The sequence below is a fragment of the Lipotes vexillifer genome, unplaced genomic scaffold (genome assembly GCF_000442215.2).
Source record: "Lipotes vexillifer unplaced genomic scaffold, Lipotes_vexillifer_v1.1 scaffold690, whole genome shotgun sequence".
NCBI lineage: Eukaryota > Metazoa > Chordata > Mammalia > Artiodactyla > Lipotidae > Lipotes > Lipotes vexillifer.
In genome coordinates, this window is record NW_006798376.1 from 4298115 (window position 1) to 4317210 (window position 19096).

The following is a 19096-nucleotide window of genomic DNA, read 5'->3' on the forward strand; positions in this document are numbered from 1 at the left end:
CACACACACACACACACACACACACACACACACACACACACAAATCCACCTGCCCTACTGCAGGCTCTCCTACAATACAGGCTCCATCCACAAAGTGTATAAGTTCGACATTACATTCTGCACCCCCAAATCCATCAGGGCAATTAAATTATAAGTCCACTATGGAACCACTTCTGTTCCCAGCAGAGTGCCTCACACAGAAGGTTCTTAGCAAATATTGTCTGGAAAGTTCAGGACAGGATGAAAATGAGCTGGCTAGAAACAGGCAAAGAGCAGGAAATCCTTAATACATTAACTTTTTTGCATGATTAACTAATGAATCTCCATTATAAGTGCTTTATAACAGTTTGTTATATTGAATTTTCAGTTGACCAGGAAGACGCGTGCCGAAGCCGCCCCTTAGAGGCCCCTACAGTTTCAAAAAGCTCCAGAGACCCCTGTCATCTGGGCCAGGTAGATTCTAGCTCAAACCCTTGGAAAATTCATCACCTTCCAGAAAGAGGCAGGCCCTGGCTCAGGACAAGTCCCAGTTGAGAAGGCCCCAGTGGTGCATGGAAGAAGTGGGCAGGCAGACCGCTTTCAGACTCCTGCCCTCTGAAGTTCTAAGCTATTGGTTCCATCTGGGCCCCTGGAGACCTTTTGGAAGCATCCTGGAATTCTTCATAGGGAGTAGAGGAGGAACAGAATTCACTCAACTGCCTACTCCAAAAGGAGATTTTGACATCTTCAGGGCTCAAACTTGGAGTCTAGAATAAGCCTCAGGGATGTCCAGAAACCTAAACATTTGGACAAGACCAAACTGGCCAAGGGAGGGCGGGCGGCCAGGGTCAAGGGCACTGAGGACGTCCCGACATCTCTAGTATAGTCTGCCTCTGGGCAGCGGAACACCAGTTTATAGTCTGAAGACTTTTGTGTCGCTGCCTGCGGGTTGATATTAATAGTCACTAACAAGTGCTGCATGCTTCCTCAGGGCCAGGAATTTGGCGTGCATGGCCTCATTTACTACTCACAACATCCTTGTGAGAAAGGGTCTATGATTACTCCCATTTTACAGATGAAGAGGCTATGGCTTAGTGAACTTGGGCATCTAGTCCAAGGTCACACAGCTACTGAGTGGCAGAATTGGGACCCAAGTCCTACTGAGATGTCTCCAAAGACTGCCCATCACCACGCCATACCAACTTCAGTCTCTATGTGTGAATGGAAGGGATTAAAAAATGTTCAAATAGTGCAACTCTGACTAGCTCATAATACCAGATGGCTATAACTGTTCTTCTTGAAGAAATAGTGTAATTGTTTAGCGATTTCACATAGCAAAATATGCACTGCTTTGCCCTGGGCATTAGAATCAGGCCTTGATACCTGCAAGGCTGCCTCCCATTGTTTCCTTGGGTAATCACCAAGTCTGGGAAGAACACCCCACCCTTACACCCCCTCCCTTTATCTCCCGCAGGCCTCACCTGTGGTCACGAAGGAATAGCCTCGCTCGGTCAGGATCTTCATGAGGTAGTCGGTGAGATCTCGGCCAGCCAGGTCCAGACGCATGATGGCGTGGGGCAGGGCATAGCCCTCATAGATGGGCACATTGTGGGTAACACCATCTCCAGAGTCCAGCACAATGCCTGGGGGACAGTTGTACACAATAAAAGTCACGCAGCTGGTATGTGATCACTTACTGGTCTAGTAGAAGGGGAATTTCTAAGGCTCTTATTTGAAAGGAAGGAAGGCATTTGATAGGAGAAGTGGGGCAAGACTGGATAAAGAAAAAAAAAGAAAAGAACAGGAAGAGGGAAACAATAGGAGAAGTCCTCCTGGAAATACAAGTTAAAGGGCTTAATTTTAAAGGTGAGAAGAAGACCTCTGAGGGCTGGAATTAACCCTGTCATTTGAACTAAACCCCAATCCATCACAACCCGCATGTTTATGAGCCATTAAATCCTGTAACTGATGGTGTATTCAACTGAGGGTCTCACCCCTCCCAGCCACTTACCAGTTGTACGTCCAGAGGCGTAGAGGGACAGCACTGCCTGAATAGCCACATACATGGCTGGGACATTGAAAGTCTCAAACATGATCTGCAAAGCAATTCAAAGAGCTGAGTTAGTGATGCTACCAGTCTTACCAAGAATGCACAAGACAGCATCTTGTTGAGGAGTGCAGAGGGCCCACATGGTTCTGGGTAGAGGAAACTAAGGTAAAGGAGGGCCAAGGCAGCCTTGGTTACTAGTCAAGGAGAAATGAAGGTGTAAATGAAGAAACCATTATACCAGAGGCCTGATGGCATGGAGAGGGGGATACATGACCAGCCAGGTATAAGGAGGGTCTAGCTTCTGGCCGTGGCCCTGACTTGAACATGACCTGGGAGAATTCACCAAACTAACAGCTGAATAACGTGGGCTTCATCCCAGGTCTCTTGATTACAAATGGAGGAGGAGTTTGGATGAGAAGGGTTCTGAGGGTCCTCCAGTGTGAACAGCCCATGAGTTAATACTGTTATCAAAGCCAAAAGAGACAAAAGACAGCATCTATACTTCTCTGGTGTATGAAAGAGCCCTTTTTTATTTATTTATTTTTTGGCCGCACAGCTTGCAGATCTTAGTTCCCTGACCAGGGATTGAACCCAGGCCCTCTGCAGTAGAAGCTCAAGAGTCCTAACCACTGGACCGCCAGGGAATTCCCGAAAAAGGCCTTTTAAACCTGAAGCTCAGACTGGTTGTGGTCTGAGGTTCGTTTAATCTGTTCCACTTTTTTATGTAGTTGCAGCCCTAGAATCTGAGGCCACTCTGGCTGCAGTGAAGCAGCCCTGATTCCTGGAAGAAAAGAACCGCCTGCTGGTAACAGAGAACCAAGTATGAATGTCAATGTGGCAGCTCATGCAGTCTAGGGACGCGATTAGAACCAGAGTCCCTCCGGGTCAAGCATTAGAAATCTGTGCCCACGGAGATGCCCACAGACCACCATTTCTCCATCTGCAAAACCCTCCCTGGTCTATTCACCAGAGTGAATATCTAGCATCATTTGCTAGATGGCCATAATTCCCAACTATATTTTTTACCATTCACAGGAAAAATAGCCCCCATAAGAAACGACATCTCTTGCTACATGAGCACTTCCAAGGCACACAGATGTTCCCCTGTAAAGAACAGCTGCTAGTGTGTTGGTGTAGCGCCTAGAACTCTTCCGAGAAAAAGACCCTGCAGTATTTACATTTATTATTCTCCGAGGTCAAGAGATCATGGGCCAAATCCAAGCTCTGCCACTTCTAGCTGTGTGACCTTGGGACAATCACCTAATGTACTTGAGCCTCGATTTCTTCATTTATATTATCAGCATACGAATAGCTCCTGCTTTACATTGTTAAGATTTAAAGAGACAATGCGTATAAAATGCTTAGCCCAGTGCCTAACCATAGCAAGCATGAAATTGACACTAGGTGTATTTATTTAGCAGCTCATCCAAACTGGAAATCTTGTCTGGCTGGTGGAATGGATGGTCTCCTGATCCAAAACTTTTGAGCTTCAGACAAGTCACAATAATGACAATAATAACTATTTGTTGAAGGTTATCATACCAGGTACCATGAAACACATTTAGCATTTACCTCATTAATCTTCACATCAATCCTTTGAAAAATAATAGTACTAATATTATTCCCAACATATGGACAAGGAAACTGAGGCTCTGAGAAATTAGGTGGATTCTTTAAAGTCACATAGCTGATTAAGTGACAGATAGAGTTTTCAAACCGGGATCTGTCGGACTCCAGAACCAAAATTCCCCATTTTATGTTATCCTGCACTTTGAAATGACTTCTCCTTAGAAGGTTTTAACCTAAACATGTCACTTTTCAGTTAAATCTTGGAAATTTCCTGTTGCTCTTGGAACCAAGGGGCCATTCCTGCAGTAAGGATGTCAGTACCACCAGGATGCTCCTGGCCTTTGGAATCCTGGAAAGTTATCAGCCTGTGAGTGGACTGTTGGGTGGGCCTTCTCGCTGCTGTCCTGCACAGCCCCTTTAGCACAGGACTTTCCCCAGACACCAAAGTGCTGGGCCCTGGAGTGCATATTTACCTGGGTCATTTTCTCCCGGTTGGCTTTGGGGTTCAGTGGTGCCTCGGTGAGCAGGGTTGGATGCTCTTCAGGGGCAACACGAAGCTCATTGTAGAAAGAGTGGTGCCAGATCTAGCAGGGGGACCAAGGAAAAGCACAATGACGTGACGCTGTAGGGGCACTGCAGTCCTCAAAAAGGGATCAGAATGGGCTAATGAAACCAGGTCCAAATAAAACGCTAGAAGTACTCATTATGTGTCCACAGTTTTACAGATGCAGAGACTGAAGCTCAAGGACTGTAAATAACTTACTGAGGATTCACAGCTAGTAGGTAAATGAGCAAAAACGCAAACCCAGGACTATGAGGCAGGATGGAGTAGTGGTTAAGGGTACAGGCTCTGGCATCAAACCTGGGTTCATATCCTGGCTTAACCACTTCTTGGTTATGTGAGCTTAGGCAATTTTTAACCCTTCTCAGCCACAATCTCTCCACGGGTAATATAAAAATAATTTGTTGGCTTCCCTGGTGGTGCAGTGGTTGAGAGTCTGCCTGCCGATGCAGGGGACACGGGTTCATGCCCCGGTCCGGGAAGATCTCCCATGCCGTGGAGCGGCTGGGCCCGTGAGCCATGGCCGCTGAGCCTGCGCGTCCGGAGCCTGTGCTCCACAACGGGAGAGGCCACAACAGTGACAGGCCCTGGGCCCGTGAGCCATGGCTGCTGAGCCTACGCGTCCGGAGCCTGTGCTCACAACGGGAGAGGCCACAACAGTGACAGGCCCGTGTACCTCAAAAACAAAAACAAACAAACAAAAAAAATGTGTATGTCTTTGTGAGGCTTAAGTCAGGGAACCCTAGAGTTGCTATTTAGCCCAGTGCCTAGCCCAGAGTAAATGTTACTATTATTCAACTATATCTTCTTTACCTCCTACTTCCACTTTAGTTAATATTCATGGGCAAATGACTTAGAGTAGCAAGTAAAAGGACAAATGAATGGATATATGAAAGGATGAATGAAGCTGACCTAATTGCCTAATTGCCACTTTTAATATTTGAGGGAAATTTTCCTGCCCTCCATTCCCCTCTTTGCTCCCCAGGGCTGAGAGAAGCCTGCCTTGGTCAGCACATTCTGGACTTTTCGTTCATGGGCAGACATTTGGCCTTCAGGTGTTTCCAGAAAAAGCCAGTGTCTATTTCTAGCATGTCCGTGTGATGTACTTTGGACATACTTGTGTTTGCTTCATGGTTGAGCATCCTCTTTATTTATTTTATTTTTATTTTTGAGCTGTTTCTTTTTTTAATTTAATTTTTACTTTATATTGGAGTATAGTTGACTCACAATGCTGTGTTAGTTTCAGGTGTACAGCAAAGTGATTCAGTTATGCATATATGTATACCCATACTTTTTCAGATTCTTTTCCCATATAGGTTATTACAGAGTATTGAGTAGAGTTCCCTGTGAGCATCCTCTTTAATCCCTGGATGCCAAAAAGAACAAACCATTGTGAAAAAGTTTCAGTTAACTAGTTATTTTTAAAAGCCTGAAAATTCTCCACTAGCACCAGAAATATTAAATTCATTCAGAATTCAAACAAAATAAAACAAGAACTGCTAGTGAAAGCTCATATACATTAATAAAAGCTAGATCGACTTTAAAGAGTCTTTATCTTATTGCAGTTACTTTGGTTTTGAATTTGTTGTTTCTAGAAAGGAAATGAGACTCTTGAAAGTTCTATTCCTTTGATGGAGTAAAAGCAGCACAGTGTTCAAGAAATCAAAAAAAAAAAAAAGTGAAGAAAAGAAATTCTACCAATCGTATTATATACTATGGATACTCTGAAGCATCGTTTAAAAACCAACCAATCTCTCTCTCTCTCTCTCTCTCTCTCTCTCTCTCTCTTATTCTTTTGTCTCTCTCTCGAAGACCCTTTGAATTTAAATTTTAAAAATTATGGAATGCTTTATTTGTTCCAAGGATCTTTCTCCAGGTGCATCCCTCTGAGATGCTGCCAGCTCCATGGAGAAACTCTTAAAAGAGTATTTTCCTACTATTAATATCTTCTTCACAGTGAAAACTGCAGTCTTAACCAAATCCAGAATCTTAGACTCAGTAAACCTAATGAAACACAATTTTTGTAGAGAAGCAGAAGTTTCAGCATTATTACTGATAAATCCTAGGAACACTATTTTCTTTTACACTAGTGGGAGAGAGAGAGAGAGAGAGAGAGAGAGAGAGAGGGAGTGTGTGTGTGTGTGTGTGTGTGTGTGTGTGTGTGTATATGGAGCTGACAGATATATAAAAGTCCAGATGTTCTGGTTCTAATATATTTGCTGCATTTTAAAAATTTAATTGACTTTCTCATTATTTCCTCTGCTTTTTCTCTGATCACTTGTGTTTCCATAATGCCTAATAACAAACATCAAAATCCTAGGATTTAACTCTTCTTAGCTCTTCTATATGGGTCTGGGAGATAAAGACTTCACTTAATGCAACACAGGGAGATACTTTTAAAAATATTTATTTAAAAATTTTTGTCATGTGCTTGGGCTTCAGTATGTTGAGGAACATTCAGGAATGTATGAATGTATAGCTTTCTATAGTGAAAACTAAAAAATATATATATTTTTTAAATGTTCAGGGTGAGTTAATGAAAAACTTTCAAGAATGGGTGGGTGAAGGCAACCCTTTGTTCTCCTGGCTGCTACTCATATAATGCTTGTCCTCGGAGGGCAAGCCAGTGGACTGAGCAATAGACTATTAATTCCCACCATTGTCTAAGGACTACTGTTCTCATCTGCAGAGCTAGCTCACGCTAATTGGTTTATAAACCCTGTTAGGCAGAGGATGTGCTTTTTTTTTTTTTTAAAGAAACAGTTCAGGATTTTTTTTTTTTCCAGTTAGTAATAATCTAGAAGGAACATCAACAAGTAAAAGTACAATTGGGCAAAGTGAGCCAGTTCTTTCCCCCAGAAGTAGCAAGATGTTTAGAAACGGGAGCCACAGGAATTATGCATGAATCTCCCGGTACCTTTTCCATGTCGTCCCAGTTGGTGATGATGCCGTGTTCTATCGGGTACTTCAGGGTCAGGATTCCTCTTTTGCTCTGTGCTTCATCACCCACGTAGCTGTCTTTTTGTCCCATTCCCACCATCACCCCCTAAAAAAGGTTCAACACATCACGAGCCAGCCTCTCTCAGAACTTGTGAACTGATTACAGTCCAAACACAAAGGGTTAAATCATTGCGATAGAAAGTTCCTTCGGGTACCAACAATGATTTGCTGAATCCTACTGTCACTAAGTTCTTAAGAAACAGCCTTAGTTGATTGGAAACAGGCCTGAATAGTTCTCTCAAATAGCAGAGAACCCTGGGGTAAGGCAACTTTGTGTCATTTATCTTCTATGTCCCTTGATGAGCTCTCTTAGGGCAAAGATTGTATCTGTCTTGTTCTCCACTATGACAAATTGCCTGGCACATATTCGGCACTCAATCATTATTTGTTGAATGGATATGTAAAATTTTACATATTAGTTAAATGGCATTTTGCCTCTTATAAATCCTTTAAACTGTACTTTTGAAGTTGTCACCTACCCAAGAGTATATCTAACTGTTATAAGCAAAAACATTATTTCTACAAATGATCACTCTGTGCTTGATTTCTCATAGATAAATTCATACCAATCAACACTGACATCTGCCTAAAGTAGTGGGATGTATTTTTTAATCATTAAGGTGAAGCTTTACAAAAGAGAGAATTCTCATTACTAAAATTTTAAATTGCACTGGAGTGACTTAAAATTGCAAAACAGTCGTGGCTACTATAGTTCCAGAGGTAGTGATTTATGCAAAATATCTCCATCCCAGAAGTTCAACAAAGGGACAGAGTTCATTCACGGGGAGAGGCTTCTATTATTTGTTCTTGTGAATCTATGCCAAATTGAAAGCTTAGATATCAATCAGATAGGCTCAATGTGCAAAATACATTTCTGCTGTGAAGGAGAATTTCTGAGATGAAACTCTCAGTTTTTACCCTGTGGCTGCCATCAACATTTTTTTCTACACAATGCTATGTAAAATTACCATGTGGCTGTCCACATGTATTTTGTTGACAGCTAACAGATGTAAAATTACATTTGGTAACAATGCTGATTTTCATCTAACATTAGGTTCTGTGAGAGTGAGTGACCTGGGCTTTTATTTTAGTTTCTTTCCAAAGAGTAGCTATGGAATACATCAGATAACTCATAAACTCATAAATATTTCTGATGCTGATGACAATGATTACATTTAGACAAAAAGGATTTATGAAAAAGAGTCAGTCTTTGTATCTGATAGACACCCAATAGATAATCTATCAACACTGTGTATTAAATTGGCACTTATTTCTAGACGTCAATCATCAGAGGTACATTTTTAACATGGTTACATATTTCCCGGGCAGAGAGCAACAGACAATCTATGAATACCCATAGCGGGTACCAGAGACATAGAGGGACCAAATCTATAGCCTTGTTTCTCTCTGTTCCAGAGAAAATTTTCCTCACCTGATGTCTGGGACGTCCCACAATGGACGGGAAAACAGCCCTGGGAGCATCGTCACCAGCAAAGCCAGCCTTACAGAGCCCAGAGCCATTGTCACACACCAGGGCGGTGCTGTCCTCTTCTTCACACATCTTGGCTGGAGCTACGACACAGGGTCCTGCAGGGAACAGGGAGGAAGCCACCCCGCTGTTATCCAACAGTCATGGCACCTTCCAGGCTGGGTTGAGACCCCTCCTGTGCACTCCTAGAGCGCCCTCTGCTGATTCTTATCTAACACAGCATTTATCTCAACGTACATTCCATTAGACTGAAAACTCTTTATAACTAAAACTCTGATTTCCACGTTCATACAATAGGTCTCTAGCACCGTGGCCGGCACGTCACATGTGCTCACAAGCACTTTAAAGACTGACTAAGTAAGTGAATGAATGAACTCCTGCAGAGCACATATGGAATATCAGACCATGAGATCAGATATTCACAGGGACAAGTCATTTGTTAAAGAAGTATCTGGAATTTGCTCTCTGTATCCAACCATCTTCACATTTTTCTAGGTATGTTATAACTTCAAATTTTTTTCAAAAACGTAGATTTTGAGGAATGGGCAGCATGTGAAAAATTGGAAATATTGAGACATTTAATGTAAAATGTTTAAAAGAAAATTCTCTTTTGGATCCTGAGGACTTTAAATTTTACCCTTGGAAAAACATTAGAACCAATCAAAACGTTCTAAGAAGGTGCTTTAAATTTTAGGGACCACAGTTATTCCATTAATAAAAACCACTGCTACCCTGTAAGTCCAACAAGCCAGGGTGAATCCAAAACCTTACACATCATGCAGTAGAATGCTTTGTTGCCATTAATAAAGATAAATAAAAGGATAAGTTACAGGTATATTCTTATGTAATACTAGGTTAGAGAAATTAACATTGTACAATCCCATTAAAAATGTATTTTTATGCACCAGAAAAAGATTAATCATATTTACCATGATGTTGATGGGGGTTACTTTTGAAGTGGTGGGTTTTCTAGGTGTTTTAAATGATCATCCCTGGGTTCTGCAATATTTTCTAAATAAATTGAGCGTGTATTCTTTTAGTAAGAAAACAATATTTCAAATATCCCATTGTTAAGCTTGGATCCTACGGCAAAATTTGGAAGGCTGGAGCAAAAGTAACAACTTAGAGATCTGGGAAATTGAAGGCTTATTAGAGAACGTTTTCATTTAATTGCCCTCGTTTCTCAAATGAGAAAACTCAGGGGAAGTGATTTGCTCAAGGGCACACAAGGCCTTACAGGCAAAGTTAAACCAGAGATCAGGTCCCCTTGGCTACCCTTCAGCTTTCATTCTAGACCCCTTCCATTTTCTAAGCAGAATTAGGTGAAAATAGTTTTTAAAGAGAAGGACACCCAGAGTTCTCTGCCTAACTTTGAGATGATAGGATTTCAGGTTCAGGAAGATTCTTCTAAGTTGGTGAACTCATTGCACCCCCAGGCCTAGATATAAAAGGCAACTCTCTTAAGGAAATTTCTGGGACCTAAGAAAAGAAAAAAAAATCTATTACAGTTTAAGTTGTGCCAGACCATTCCCATGAAACCAATGCTCCGTCTTTCCAAATGCCTAGAACTTCCATGGCAGTGTCTCATGCAACATAACCCTTTGCAAAGAGCATGAACCTCAACTGAGAGGACATATCTTAAAACCCAGGACATGTACTATTATCACCAACTGACAAACCAGGGAATCAAGACTCAAGTTGGAATGATTTGTCCAAGATCCCCAAACTGGTAGAGTTAGGACAATAAAACTTACAGCACACGATGATTATGGGCTTGGATTCTGGAGTCTCACTCTGGATTTGAGTGTGGCCTTCACCGCTTAGAAGCTATGTGACTTAGTAAGTTATGTAACATCTCTAAATCAGTTTCTTTATCTATGAAACAACAGTAAAATCTGTATGTAGCACATAGAGTTCTTATGGGGATTAGATTTTCTAAAAGGCATTTAAAATAATTTATGGTGGCATATACATTATGAATTCTCAATAAATATTATTTTAAAATTATTAGCATCATTATGTGATTATTATCATTATCCAGATCTTTTTACTTCTAGTCTCTGCTTTCTCTCCACACTCCCTCTAGGCCTACCACAGAAACCTTCAACTTGTGGATTCTACTTGTAAGAATGGAAAATGAGGTTTATCAATGGCCTACTCTTTCTTTTCCCACCCTTCCCTTCCCTTTCCAGACACTGAATTATGTTTGGCAGTCATGTGATTTGGCTTCCTTCCTAGCAGGTTAAGAAGCAAAAAGAGAGATGAGAAATGTAAGAGAGAGAAGACGGAAGAAGCAGTCGGAGTCGGAGGCATGTGTCAGAGGCTGTCAGCACTGGATCAGCAGCCTCTCTGGATGTGTTAAGCAGACTTGCCAAAACAAAAGTAAGGGCTGAAAACAGGATAAAATATTTGGAATTAGGAGGCTCTAAAAATGTGATGGTGTGGTCACTATGAATACACACGTCTTTAATAACCCTTTCCTGGGGCAGGAAGGGTTTGGGGGAGTGTTAGAATGCACTGCAGACAAAGTAGACTTAACGCTCAGTTCAGCAAGCATGCAGAAAATAAAAAGATCTCAAAATTTGGTAAATGTGTTTTTATTTGGCAAAGAAAGAAAGAAAGAAAGAAAGAAAATGTCCAGGAAGAATTTTTAAATCTCTAAAAGGAGCACTGTCGTTAGAGAAATCTGTGTCGCCAGAAAGGACCCAGCTCAGTGGCTTGCAACTCTTACCTAACCTGATGAGCAGCTGGGTTTGGAGCAAAGCATTTCCTAATTAGGTAAAACACACTCGAATGTGTTTGCTTTTGGAACAGCACCCGGGTCAGGGGGTTTGCTCTAACCGACTCGAGTGCATCTTGTGCCAAAAATGAGGAGTTAGTGGGAGGAGAAGGCTCCAGGTCCCAGCTCGACAGTCTTGAAACACAAACCATATTTAGTCATGAATCACAAAATGGAAGGAAAATCTCAGTGTGAAAACTCCAGTCCGGGCTGAAGCTGCCAACCGTTGATTTACAGCAAAGAGCAGCCTGTGGTGGCAGGGCTGGCTCCCAGGTCCCGCCCGGCTGAGAAATGCAAACCAGACATCGCACAGGCCGAGACGCAAACAGCTGTCAGACGCACACCCGGCTCCCTCTCTCTTTATTCACAAAGATTCAGCGGGGCGCCTGCTGCGCTCTGCTGCAGATGACCAACCAACCGAGACGCATATATCTTTTTTTTTTAACATCTTTATTGGAGTATACTTGCTTTACAATGGTGTGTTAGTTTCTGCTTTATAACAAAGTGAATCAGTTATACATCTACATATGGTCCCATATCTCTTCCCTCTTGCGTTTCCCTCCCTCCCACCCTCCCTATCCCACCCCTCCAGGCAGTCACAAAGCACCGAGCTGATCTCCCTGTGCTATGCGGCTGCTTCCCACTAGCTATCCATTTTTACGTTTGGTAGTGTATATATGTCCATGCCACTCTCTCACTTCGTCACAGCTTACCCTTCCCCCTCCCCGTGTCCTCAAGTCCATTCTCTAGTAGGTCTGTGTCTTTATTCCCATCTTACCCCTAGGTTCTTCATGACCTTTTTTTTTTTCTTAGATTCCATATATATGTGTTAGCATATGGTATTTGTTTTCCTCTTTCTGACTTACTTCACTGAGACGCATATATCTTGAAGTGTAAGCTCACAGTTACACTCAAGAGACTTTCCCACAGAAGACACTACCAATGAGAGCCAGAGGAACCCAGATGCAAATACACAAAGAGCCAATATCAAAGGCTAGGCAACTGACCTCGGTTCAATTCTAAAATCCACTTCCCACACCGTAGCTGCACCAAAAGTACAGTCCAGTGAAAAATCCCCACACCAAATCTGAACCACAAGCAGATACTGGAGTTTCCAGTGCCTAAATATAAATCATCATGTAACTTACTGCAGACAGCTTGACTGAGTCTCTGAAATGCACTGCAAGACCCAGGCTGTTGGTTTAGTATAAACAGATATTGCAGGTGACACACATAGATTTCATTCCATCTTGCTCTCCCCACCCTTTCCCACAGCAGGCTGCGTCTTAGCTTGGATTTTAAGGTTAGATAATTAGAGCTAAAAGCTACAATCATGTTAGTAGTACAATCTTCATTCAAAAATTTCAGAGTGTGTGGCCTGGCCAAAATCCCCAGAGATGACATCTGATTATGCTGGGGAATGTCAGAGCCGCTGGAATCTAAGTCACATCCCTGGGCCCGGTGCCACTTACCCTGAAAGTGCTCGGCTGGGCTTCTCTCCTCTGGCTGGTGTTCGGGGAAGCTGAACGCTGAAGGGTTATATAGCGCCTTGGTCTGCTCCCCTCCCACTTGCTTCCCAAACAAGGAACAAAGACAGACTTCAGCCCTCCGTTCAGTCTAACACAACCATATAGGGACCTCAGCACAAAACTCTCTAATCTGGGTGGCCGGAGGTCTGGGTCTCTTCCACCGCATTCCACTGCTCTGCTCATGAAAAGGCAGGCAGCTCAGCTGCCTGTGGAAGATAAACACCCCAAGCCTTCAGAACAATTGCTGAAATGCCCAGAGATACTGAGTGAGCCTCATGGGGCAGACGCAGGCACGGTTCGCACATTCCTCAGGAGATTCCTCAGCCGGCTGTCTTGCTAGCGTTTCGGGTCATTTCCTCGTTAACCGAGCACAGAAAGAAGCTGCCTCTGAGGAGCCGGGACTTTAAAAAATTCCCCTAAAAACGGTGTCTGCAATGAAGAAAGAGATGCTGCAATGGTCCATAAGTTTAGAGAGGGAGTGAGAACATTGTGGTCGTCAATGCTGGGTTTATGAATCAAGTCTGGGGTGGGGTGGGGGGTGATGGAAGTAGGAATTGAAGTGGAGGCAGGTTTGAAGGCCCGTGTTTTCACAGAGGCGCTTGGAAGTCAGCACGACCTTGACTATTTTGGTCCCCTGGTTCATTAGCTGTGTCTGCCAATTTGTCCTGAGCGATGTAGCAGCATGATACGGGCTGTCCTTCAAGCAGAGTCCATGCAGGCACCTGTCACAGAAGCAGTCTGAGAGCAAAGGGCGTGTTTAAGGGAAGCCTCTCTGAGCCTCCTCTTGCCCCGCTGACGCACCTGACAGGTGACAGATAACAGGTGACCCAGGCATTCCTCAGAGGAAGGTAGTGAGTAAACACCAGTCTGACCTTAAGCTCTCATTCCCAGGTGACAACAAATAACTTCAATGGTTTTACATTTGCCTGTTCCTCTTTGCCAAGCCAAGGTTCTAACTAAATTCATGATAGAAATATTTTTGACGGCTACCATGAGCATTTCCGCTGACATATGAGAAAAATCCCAGGATGAATGTCTCTGTTTTACAGCTGTGGCCAGCCCTTCACTCATGTTACTGCATCTGACCCATTTGATTTATGGTACACACACACATGCACACACACACACATACACACATTTATCTTTGAGAAATTGCACCATTGATGATTATATAATTTTATATGGCTTAAGACTAAATGATAACAGATTGCTCTGTAGTTTTCAAGGATTTGTCAACAGTTTCTAGTTTTTGTCAACCAGAAAACACAATTGTGTGAATGTTCAAACGTGAAGACTATGCAATATAACATAAAGTTGGGCATTTGGAATTAATCTAGTGGTTTTTATCACAGGGAACAGGTGAATCAAAAATTCCATATTTTCCTCATTGGGAGGGCAATTTGAGCAGAGGTAGGATCCTGCCTCCTCCCACTTCTGTCTCAAGCAGTGTCTGTGTAGTCCCTGACAGTTTATGTAGTGAATGTTTCTTTAAATACCGAAAATAAGAGTTTTGATGTTCACCTTTCTGATTCTTATGTCATTTTCTCCCTTGATTCTACTAGTGTACATTCACAGCCCTGATAGCAATCAGACTATGATGACACGAACAGACATACAAGACGATGATTCAAGGTTTAGTTTTTCTTCCAAGTTTTTTTTCCTTTTTCCTTCCTTCCTTCCTTCTTTCCTTCCTTCTATTTTTTTTTTTTTTTTTTTTTTTTTTTGTTTGACGCGGGCCTCTCACCGTTGTGGCCTCTCCCGTTGCGGAGCACAGGCTCCGGACGCGCAGGCTCAGCGGCCATGGCTCACGGGCCCAGCCGCTCCGCGGCATGTAGGATCTTTCCGGACTGGGGCACGAACCTGTGTCCCCTGCATCGGCAGGTGAACTCTCAACCACTGCGCCAACAAGGAAGCCCCTTTCCTTCTTTTTTAAAATGTATGACACTAACCAGGGAGGACCTCTAACTGAAAATAAATTTCTGAACCAGTGATGAAACGGTCTCATTGTCTGGGCTTGAGATTTATACTTTCATACCCCATCCAAGTCTCCTCAGTGAGAGAAAACAGCACTGGATGAGTATGTGTGTGTGTACAGAGACATCTCCAGTCAAGTGGCCAGATACCTTCTGGAGCTCTCAGCCATGTATCCAGGAAGTTATGGAGCAATTAGAAAAACAGTAGTGTCTGATGACTTGGTTGCCGTTCAGGAAAACTATAAAATAAATTCCAGGCTATAAGCACATTCAAGAATCATGCCCAGACGTGTGGTTCTACAAACAGCACACACCATCTTGGTAGCATTATCCAATGATGATTTACTGTAAATTCCTTGAGATCTGGGACAATTTTAATCCTCAGTCCAGAGCTGAGTAAGCAGTGAGTGCTCAATAATTGCCTAATGATTTCTTGATTAATCTTTATCCCCAGTACCATGTGGATTTCACTTGGCTGTGTCAGTGTTGGCAAACAGCCACATAATATGGATGTCTGGCAAGGAAAATGATTTTCTGCTGCAGTTGAAAATTTGGGCTGTAGAAATTGTTTTCTCTAGACTGACCACACTCATTAACTATTTTGTTCAGCTCATAGAATTCATTTTGCCTGAGGAGACTCAATGAGAGCAAGGCATCCTTTCTGTTTCTAATTCTCAGAGTTCTCCAGGTTCTGGAATTGTCAAAATCAAAGGCTGAGTTCTCCTAAGACAGCCCCAGCAGACAAACTCACCCAGCCCATGCTGGCACAATGGCCATTCCAGCCACATCTGCAGGGATTTGCTGAACTCCGTTCTGTTCTTTGCTTGAGCAAATCAGAAGTTTTTTACTGCAAATTTGATTTGACACCTCCTGTGGGAAGGTAAATGCAGGTATTTTGGGGATACGCTAATACGCAGTAGATGGTGTTTATTTTCGCAGTGCTCTTATTTATTTCAAAATCTGAGAAGTTTGAAGGAATGTCCCATAAGAGAAGACATTTGGCACGCTAAATGTGAGAGAAACAACCTGCAGCATAAGGAGGAAATGCAGTGAAAATCAGCCTTCAGTCCTTGTCTTTGTACAAAGGCAAAAAATTTTAGAGCAATACACAAGGGATTTTGATTCAGAGTTCAAGTTTTAGAGCTACCACTAGCTCTGTGTCCTCTCTCTCTCCCCTTTTTTTAAAACTTTTTATTATATATTGGAGTACAGTTGATTAACAATGTTATGTCAGTTTCAGGTGTACAACAAAGTGATTCAGTTATACATATACATGTATCTATTCTTTTTCAAATTCTTTTCCCAATTAGGTTGTTACAGAATACTAGGCAAAGTTCCCTGTACTATACAGTAGGTCCTTGTTGGTTATCCATTTTAAATACAGCAGTGTGTACATGTCAGTCCCAAACTCCCTAACTATCCCTCTTCCCCCCCCACCAGCTTTCCCCCCTGGTAACCATAATGTGTCCTTGCTCTGACTCTTAGATTTCTTATATGAAAATAGGGTTAATAATCATATCTTATCACAAGGTGGTAGTGGGATGTGAAGAGTTAATAAATGAGAAGTGCCTGGAATACTGCCTCGCCCGTGGAGAGCACTATGGAATTATTAGCTATTATTACCATCCAGTGTTCTATGAAGGAAAGTTAGATCTAGAGGTGAGACAGTTTCTCAGACAAAAAAAAAACAAAAACGCAGACTTAAACTTTTAACCAAAAGAATGTGACACTCCGTGTTAGTTTCCTTTTGCTACTTTACCAAATTACAACAAACCTGCTACAAACAACAAAATTTATTATATTACAGTTCTTGAGGTCAGAAGTCCCAAATCGGTTTCACTGGTTTAAAATCCAGACAGTTATCTTTCTTCTGGAAGCTCTGGGGGAGAATGTGTTTTCTTGTCGTTTCTATTCTAGGGGCCGCTGCATTTCTTGGCTCGTGGCCCCTTCCCCTATCTTCAAAGCCAGCTTTGTAGCATCTTCAAATCTTTCTTTCTGACTCTGACCATCCTGCCTCCCTCTTAGAAGGACCTTTGTGATTACATTGGGCCCTGCTGGATAATCCAGGGTAATCTTCATATTTTAAGATGATTAACTTAATCACACCTGCAAATTCACAGGTTTGGGGGATTAGGATATGGACGTGTTGGGGAGGCCATTATTCTGCATATCATATATGTTTATTCAATCACACACAAATGCACATCAATACATTTGTAACAGTTTCTCAGATAAAAAGAAAATTTCCACCAATGGCGTTGACGTTAGATATACTGACTAACATCCAATAGACGTTTAGAGATAACGCACAAGTCCTGTATTAGGAAAGGGATGAGAAAACCCTAAAGCTGTCTGTCCACAATGCCATAAAGGCCAACTAGGAAAGTGGAATAAACTTGTGCACTCCTTTAAGCTTCTCAGAGTGTCTAGACTATGTAATGTATTTCCAGATGGATTCCAGTGCTTTACTATATTTTATTTTATTTGTAAAAGAAGAAAATGCATCTGGCTCGCAGAATAACACCCTGTTAGATTTTGGAGGCCGAACAGCTTTTAATATTCTCGCTGTCACCAAAAGATAACTTGGGAAATTAGGGTTAATCATGAAGGATCGAGAGCTCCACAAGCTGAGTTGAATTCCTGGAGCAGAAGGACACTAATATCCCTCTGTTAACAGCACTTACGTTTTGCCTGTATCTTCCACCTTATCTACCCCCACTCAGAAGTAGTATGCTCCAACATTGCCCCAATAATCCTGAACAATGGACTTTTCCACTAACAGATCAGACTAGCTCACAGCTTACGATCTTTGCTCTTGCTGTTCCTCTGCCTGGAACAGTTTTTCCCCATTTACCGCTCTATCTCCTCCCCCGCTTCCAGTTCTTCTGCCATGCTCTGCGCGACCTCCTCAACTCAGCTAGGTGTCACTAAGCCCCAGTAAGCCTTCCCTACCCCCTCCACCTTCCATTTTGTTTAACTGCCCTTCCTCTGTTCGTGCATACCATACCGTGTTCACCTTTCCTTTGGGACCCCCAGCATTGCTCTTCTATAGTGCACCTAAATTCCAGGCTAGAGGGCAAAGACTAAATGTATTTGAGGGCAAAGACGAAATTGATTTCATCTTTGTATTTCTAGAGTCTAAAACATGCAGTAAATGTTTCTTGAACCGAACTAAATCAAGCACGGAAAATGCTTAACAAATAGTTTTTGAACAGTGAAGGTCAACGTTATTCGGAGGAAAAGGTAAATAATATCAATTAATATTTATCAGACCTATATTCTCTACTTACATGAACTCATTTAATCTTCACAACAGCCATAAGGGACACAGTTATTCCCTTTTATAGGTGAACAAATGGGGGCTCAGATAAATGAAACATCTTGCAAAAGCCTTCATAGCTAGTAAGTAGTTGAACAGGAATTCACACCCAGACACGTCTGTGTTTGACCAGAGATTGAGTTCAAATACATACACAGAAGTGTGGGTAGTCGCCTGGGTGTTAGCATCCACCAAGGTAGAGGGCAGCAAGAGGTTAAACCATCGTGCCAAGGCAGGTGACTTCACTACTCAACGGTCATACCTCATGAAATCCTGGGCACATAGGACAACACTTCACTAGCTGTCTCAAAGGAGAGAAAATGTCCCACCATCAGCTCCTCCCTTCTACCCTGACTAGACACAAACCTCCTAGCTTCCTACTGGTTGAAGCTCTCCTTCAAAGCCCTGGATCTCAAGGATGACTGTCATGATTTGCCTGGGACATGGGACTTTCAGTGCTGGGGAAAGTTCCGGGTGAACCAGGACAAGTTGGTTATTCTATTCTTCACCAGTAAGAGTGGCCTGTCCTATGTGTTACTCATAGGGCATCTTTAGGGACAATTCCTCTCAGATGCTCTTGGAGAAGACCACGACTATCCCCTTCACAGCAGTGATACAGACCAGCACTGTCCAGCAGAACTTTGTGCAATGATGGAAATATTCAATATCTGCACAATCTGCTAGAGTAGCCACTAGCCACGTGGACTATTGCTCACTGAAATGTGGGTAGGAATTGAATTTTTAATTTTATTTAATTTTAAATAAATGTAAAATCCACACGTGGCTAGTGGCTACCATATTGGACAGCAGGGTATAGAAAGTGATTTTTTTTTTTTTTTTTTTTTTT

The 19096-nt window shown here is 42.4% G+C and overlaps 1 protein-coding gene across 3 annotated transcripts in view; it reads right to left on the reverse strand.

Annotated features, from left to right (window-relative positions):
* Positions 1-19096, reverse strand: part of ACTA2 (actin alpha 2, smooth muscle) — a 55670-nt gene that overhangs the window by 4535 nt on the left and 32039 nt on the right. The window contains exons 1-6 of one of the 3 annotated variants that reach the window (XM_007470308.1): positions 12901-12987; positions 8593-8747; positions 7078-7206; positions 4072-4182; positions 1991-2075; positions 1461-1622 (exon numbers count right to left, since the gene is read on the reverse strand). In XM_007470308.1, coding sequence (XP_007470370.1) covers positions 1461-1622; positions 1991-2075; positions 4072-4182; positions 7078-7206; positions 8593-8721 — 616 coding nt within the window. In that variant the 5' untranslated portion in view covers positions 8722-8747; positions 12901-12987. Of the gene's footprint in view, positions 1-1460; positions 1623-1990; positions 2076-4071; positions 4183-7077; positions 7207-8592; positions 8748-12900; positions 12988-19096 lie in introns of those variants that run through there. The other 2 variants (XM_007470309.1, XM_007470310.1) reach the window with 2 other exon arrangements.